General features: G+C 40.4%; 1 protein-coding gene across 4 annotated transcripts in view; it reads right to left on the bottom strand.

Moving 5' to 3' along the window:
• The window catches only part of LOC147174432 (TNF receptor-associated factor 2-like), a 36644-nt gene that overhangs the window by 10264 nt on the left and 19401 nt on the right, over positions 1–6979 (bottom strand). For all 4 annotated transcript variants that reach the window (XM_086076152.1, XM_086076153.1, XM_086076154.1 and 1 more), the window contains 2 exons: positions 882–1059; positions 640–788 (listed from right to left, as the gene is read on the bottom strand). In XM_086076152.1, coding sequence (XP_085932278.1) covers positions 640–788; positions 882–1059 — 327 coding nt within the window. The remainder of the gene's footprint in view (positions 1–639; positions 789–881; positions 1060–6979) is intronic.

Here is a 6979-nt window from a genome sequence, read left to right as displayed (position 1 = left end):
ACATTGTGGTTGTTTTTTTTTTTTTTTTTTAACAATAAACTGCACTTAAGAAACTGGCTCCAACAACCAGAGGATGGTTTAATAATGCAAGATAAGCAACAGTAAAGGACTAAACTCAAAAAGTATGGTTTATTCTTATTTGATTTGTGGCACCCCTCCTATGTGTCGATAAGACATTTTGATCGATGGCCATGTTTTTACACCAACTATGCTGTAATTTAGTTTAAAGATGTATTGTGGAGTTGGTCTCTTATTGGATTGTCACCAGTTCTGTCTTGAATAGACAACATTGGGTACTTTATTTGGCTAATTCCACCTGTAACCTGATTCTTATTAATATGATTTTTTTTTTAAACAAAGTAGCGGGTAGATAAAACAGAGGCCAAACTTTAAGGTGTTTGATGGGTCTGAGGTTAAGTGTGTCACAAACTCATCCAAACATTGGTGCACACGTGTTATGTTAGTGTAAAATAGCCTTCCTCAAAAGTTACAGTATTGCATAAAATTGTGATTGGTACAGTCCCACTGATTGATGAGTCAAGATCAATCAAGTGTGTACATTCTAGATTATTGTGAATGAAGCTATGAATTTTAAACTTGTCATGACATTTCACTTTTCATCTTGTTTATGAGTGTTACCTTCTGATTAAAAGGCCACTTAAGGAGTGCATCACTGTGTCCTCTCATCACCACAAAGAACAGCGATAAATGGGTGCCCCGTCCTGTCCCATCTCCATTTAGGTAGATACGCAAGCACATCTTGTAGCCATATTTACTCGTATAAAAGGCTAGAAAACATGAGAATGTATGTTACTGCATTGCAAGAAATAGCAGACTCATCAGTGTCAATATAATAATACAAATAATCATCAGATCATTACCAGGAGAGAACATAGCAGGAGCTCGGCCAGCGACAGCGTCCTGCCTCTTCTTTGCAAAGTCTGAGATTTTCCACACAAAGATCCCATCATATGTAGCTGCTGACATCTCCCTCATTTTCCCCTCCATCTCTACGATGGACAAGTCCCGTAGACTCACAGTTCTCTCCAGCTGACGAACCTTGATCATACAAAAATAAGATATCAAAATAGACTAATGTAAATTATTATTCAAATGATTTTAATTACATGATGTAAAAATAAAAATTTAATTTAATTTGGAAAATTTTAGCAGAAACAAATTAACTTTTTTTTTTTTTTTAAGAGTGTCATAAAATGTATTTTATTGAAATATTTGGGTACATAAAAAGTTTTCCCCCCCACTTTTACACAAAATATACAATATTTAGCACATTAAGAAACGTGTACCATGTTAAGTTTAAATAAATAAATCAAGCATGCGAGCAACCTTCGTGAAGATAAACAGTTTGGAAATGGATGGATGGATAGATAGATGTTCACTTTCTTCTTGTAATTTTTATTAGAAAGTCACAGTGTCCCATCACTGGTCAGCTATTTTAGAACATCCCCTAGGGCTATCAAGTTGATCTTGGGGCTAAATAGTACCCGCTGGCACCATTTTAATTTTTTTCATTGTATTTTAAAATGTTTTCCTCTTCTTGGGGGTCCTAACAGAAAAAACTTGACAAGCACTGCATTAGGACATAGTTACTGCTTCATTAAAGCCAGACAGGACCATCTTTCTGGGATTTGAGAAGAAAATGGTAATCAGAGCATAGCATATGATGTGACTTACAAATGTATAGGAGAAGCCCAAGACAAGTTCCATAACTAACGAGTGTTGACACTTCTTGTCAGCACAACAACACAGCTATGGTTGTTGTTCTTCCGAGAATAATAAATCATCTTTAAACTTGTTCAGGTCTTCTAGATATAACTGTATTTAAGTAAAAGGTTAACTCTATCAAGCTACAAAGAAGCCACTTTTGCTTTTAGAACCAAACCCAGCAATGTGGGATACTGCAGAAACTGCGCTTTCACACAGTGACAAAACATATTGTACAATCAGATATCTACACGAGTATCTGGAGATACATACAATTTTTCTTGGACAGTGAAAACTGTTTTGAACACAACAGGGCAGGTAAAGTGAGTGTGTGTGTTTAACTTCACACTTATGAGGTGCAGAATACCTTTACAAAAGGTGTGCAATGCCTCTGTTATGGCTCTGAAGAACAAACATGGTCAGGTAGACTTTTTTTTTCTCCTTTAGACCTTTTTATTCCATGTCATTCCGTTCATACAGAACAGCGACATGGAAAAGAGTGGAATACACCTGCTTTAACACACATTAATTACCTATAATAATAATAATAATATTTTCCTAAGTAAGTGCGATACTCCTCTTATTCAACTGTTGCAGGTCACAAAGCTACAAAATAATCCAAATGTGTAATAGTTTTATATTGTACAAATGTTAGGTTTGTTTTTGTTAAGTAGCGATGTAATTGGTGACAGTAACAAGCCAGTGTCTTCTTGTGTCGGTCTCAAGCCCGGATAAATACAGAGAGTTGTGTCAGGGAAGGCATCGGACGTACAAAATACAAAAATACAGTTAGACGATATGCTATCTAAAAAGACAGAGTTTATAATACAACAATTGAGATAACTGTTTTAATAACTTTGAATATAATAAACAACAACTTTGAATATAATAACAAATCAGGTAAATTTCTTGCAAACCAACTTCAACGCAATCGGGAAAAATCTCTTATAACGGCTATTAAAGGGGCAACTGGTGAATGCACACAATCACCAGAAGAAATTAATCAAATGTTTCATAACTATTATCGCAACCTATACTCAGAAACTAACAAGCCTAACCCTGAGCATATTGAGGCATTCCTCAGTAGCTTAAATATACCTCAGTTAACTACTGAATATAAAGATATGTTAGATGCGCCACTTACTATAAACGAGTTGTACAGTGCTCTAGATAGTACGCCTAATGGCAGAGCACCTGGTTATCCGGCTATATTTTTTAAGCACTTCTGGTTAATGCTTGCTCCACTATTCTTAAGAGTAGTAACAGAAATGAAGACTAATGGTTACATAAGCCCACACACGAATACAGCAGCAATTAAACTTTTATTAAAGCCAGAAAAAGACCCCACCCTTTCATCAAGTTACCGTCCGATTCCACTAATTAACACTGATATTAAAATGATCACTAAGGCTTTCGCATCTAGACGAGAAACAGTAATCTTGACAATCATTCATAGCGACCAAACAGGCTTTATTAAAGATCGTCACTCTACTAATAATATTAGGAGGCTCTTTAACCTTATTAGCATGTCACAGCGGCATGATAAAAAGGCAGTTATTATATCATTGGATGCAGAAAAAGCTTTCGACAAAGTTAACTGGTCCTTCCTCTTTGCTGTTTTAAATAAATGTGGCTTTGGGAAGTCATTTATTCACTGGGTGTCAGTATTATATGATTCTCCTAAAGCTACAGTTACTACTAATGGGATTATATCTCAGAGTTTTACTCTACAGAGAGGCACAAGACAGGGATGCCCACTGTCCCCTTTATTATTTGCAATATTTATTGAGCCGCTTGCATTAGCCATACGCCAGGAAATAAGGATTCAAGGAATTCACTCTGGGGTAACAGAACATAAAATTAATCTATATGCCGATGATATTTTACTTTATTTAGAAAAGCCTGCTATTTCGTTAGGGGAAGTATTTAACTTAATAACTAAATTCTCACATTTATCAGATTATTCTATTAACTGGACAAAATCAACACTACTACCTATTACAGAAAATTCATGGAACCCTGCAAACCAGGACCCGCACTTCTCATTTTGTATAGGTAATTTAAAATATTTAGGCATAAAAATCTCACCTAAATTAACTGATTTAATTCATTTAAACTTTACTCCACTTCTGGATAGCATTTATAGTGACTTGGAGCGCTGGAATAATCGTCCTATTTCTCTAATAGGACGAATAGCCACCATTTAAATGAAAGTTTTACCCAAAATAAAAAAAAAATTCTCAATGATTCCATTTAAACCTACAGCTAACTGGTTCCAGTTGTTGGACTCGGCCGTGACAAAATTTTACTGGAATAAAAAAAAAGCAAAGATTAGTCTATCTACTCTTCATAAAAGTAAATCCAAAGGAGGTCTAGAGGCACCAAATTTTATGCACTACTATATAGCTAACCAGCTACAATATATCATTCTATGGGCACAACCCAACAGAGATACTAACTGTTGGCTGGAACTAGAACAGAAGGATTGTAATAACCTCAGACTTTTCGATTTACTCTTTATTACAACATCGATTAAGCGACATAATTGTTTTAAAAACCCAATGATGTACGCCACCCTGACTGCCTGGTGGAAGGCACTAGAAATGACAAAAGCCCAAGTGGAGCCCTGCGGGCTTTCTCCCCTATAGCATAACCCCGACTTTCAACTTAACAACCAATCGTTTAATTTAGGTGTGTGGGAGCAGAAAGGAATTACACATCTCCACCATATCTTCTCAGATAATATGTTTATATCATATTCATCCTTGCTCCAAAAATACAAGATAAAAAACAGATTTTTTTTTACATTATCTGCAAGTTAAAAGTATGATAAAGAAACAAATTCCAACACTTCGGGGTACGCTCCAACCGCCTGTTTTAGCTAAAGATATTACCAAGCTTTCTCCGACAACAACAAAAAAACTCTCAAAAATATATAAGTTACTTTCATATACTGATAAAATGTCTTTACCCATCTCGAAATGGGAGACAGACTTGTCTATAGCTTTTAGACTTTTGGATTAAAGTTTGTGAAAACGTATTTAAAATGACAAAACACACAAATTTACAACTTGTCCAATATAAAATTATTCATAGAACATACAATTTACTCAATATATGATGAAGAAAATGGGACTCTCAGACTCCGACATTTGTCTCCAGTGTTTACAAAACACTACAGACACTTACTTTCATGCTTTATGGTTATGCACTCCAATTATGTGTTTCTGGACTTAAGTCTTAGAAAAACTTTCCGCTATCTTGGACTGTAGGATACCTTTATCTCCAAACTTGTGTTTGCTAGGTGACCTAACAACAACTGACTTACCACATAAACAATTTCAATCTACACTTGTAGCCCTTACTATCGCAAAAAATGAATTCTTGTTAACTGGAAAAATAAACAAACTCTGAATATCGACCAATGGTCTAACCTCCTCATAAATCACATTTTAATGGAAAAAATATCTGCCTCAAATAAAAACCAAATATCAAAATTTATAGAAACATGGTCTACGTATATAGAATATTTCAACCTAAATCTGGTTACTTAATTCTGCCTGTTAGCGAGAGCCACCACATCGTGATAACTTACATTGCTGTATTTGGCAATTTGTAACTAATGGTTGTGTTTTTATAGTCAGGAACCCAGTTGCTGCCAGCAGGATCGAGCAGACTACATCAAACGACACCTTAATCACCAACTCCTCAAGATTCACCTCCAATGGGCACCAAGGGTTAATATTCGGATTCACTGCATGCCAGTGGGTTAATTCTATAGGTGCTGTCCCCCCCTGGCTGGGCGTGGGCGGCTCTGCCCCTCTGTTGGCTGCTGGGCGGTGGCTGCGTCTTGGCCGTTTCCTGGGTCTCTTGGGGGGTGCTGCGTTGCGGGGCTCTCCTTGGTGTCCGGGACGGCGCCGCCTTGGCGCGGTCCGTCGCTCCGGGCCCGGCGACGTGGTTCGGGCCTGTAGGCCGCCGGGGTGCCCCGTGTTTCCCTCTCCCCTCCCCCTTCGTCCCCCTTGCTGCCTCTCCCTCCTCGTCTCTCCCCGCCCGTACTCCGCCTCCCTGTCCCTTCTCCCTAGTCACCCTTTCTCCTCCTCTCCCCCTCTCTCTTCGGCCCTGCCGCTGCCCCTTGCCCTTCTTGTCGTCTCCTAGTTTTGCACAATACACTTTGTTTATAGACATATAGGGCACATAACACACTTGGGGGGGGGGGGGGGGGGGGGACACCGTCTTCGACCTACAACTCCCCTCCAATTTTAATGCACCACACAACAGGGAGGCGGGGGGGCAGACCGCAGTATAGAGCAGTGCTGTGGTCCCCTGTCCGTGTCCCCACCGCGCCGCCCACCCCACCTATTTATTCTTTTAATGCATCACATACACTCACTGACATGATTGGGAGGCAGGTGGATCGGAGCGTGGGGATATCATTTCCCTCTGCTCCGGCTCACCTGCTCCCAATTTTAATGCACCACACACACACACTTGTATATATACTGGGTGGGGTCACATTCAAGGTGTAGGGGTAGAGTTAGGGGTCGTGAGGGGAGCGGGGGCTGTGAACCGGTGGAGTGCCTGGCGGGCCTGCAGTGCCCCGTCCTGCTGCGTTGGGTTGGGGGCGCGGGCCGTGTAGGGGTGGGGGGCGCTCCTGCTCATGGGTTTGCGCTACGGCCGGTGGCCCCTTCGGGGCTCGGGGGTTGTCCCTTGGCGCTGCCGTGGCCTTGGGGGGCCCTGAAGTGTTGCGCTTGCTCTGTCCTGGCGGGGGTCGACGGCTCCCCTCTTTGGTGGAGATTTCCATGCATGCCAGATCCACCACACCAGCATCTATCGGAACTCAGACACAATCTGATTCTTCCTCTGGTCGTTGAATCGGTGGAGGCTGGTGTCTGTAGATCTCACTCTGCCTCGTCTGTCCTTCCTTCCTTTCATCAGTCTGTCCTTTGGTCTCTTTGAGGTCTCCCTGATTTGTTGGAATTTAGATGTTTCTGGGGTTGGTGAAGGACTCTGGTTGGTGGCCCGGTGGGTGCTGTCTGGTCGGTGCTGGATTTCCCTTTACTTTCTTTTCTTTGGTCCTTCCTCGGGTCTCCTGACGGCCTCACGACTCTGGCTGGATTCTGAAGTGTTCGTTTTAGGTGAACGGTATGGGATTTTTTAATAGGTTTTAGGTGAACTAATGCATACACACTCACATGCGCGCACACACGCACATACAAAATCAAAATTTATAAAAAAAAATAGCAATGATGATGAC

The sequence above is a fragment of the Leptonotus elevatus genome, chromosome 5 (assembly GCF_054856555.1).
Source record: "Leptonotus elevatus isolate MCC_2025b chromosome 5, RoL_Lele_1.0, whole genome shotgun sequence".
Lineage (NCBI taxonomy): Eukaryota > Metazoa > Chordata > Actinopteri > Syngnathiformes > Syngnathidae > Leptonotus > Leptonotus elevatus.
The sequence above is the reverse complement of the archived record's forward strand: the minus strand, read 5'-3'. Positions and strand labels throughout refer to the sequence as shown.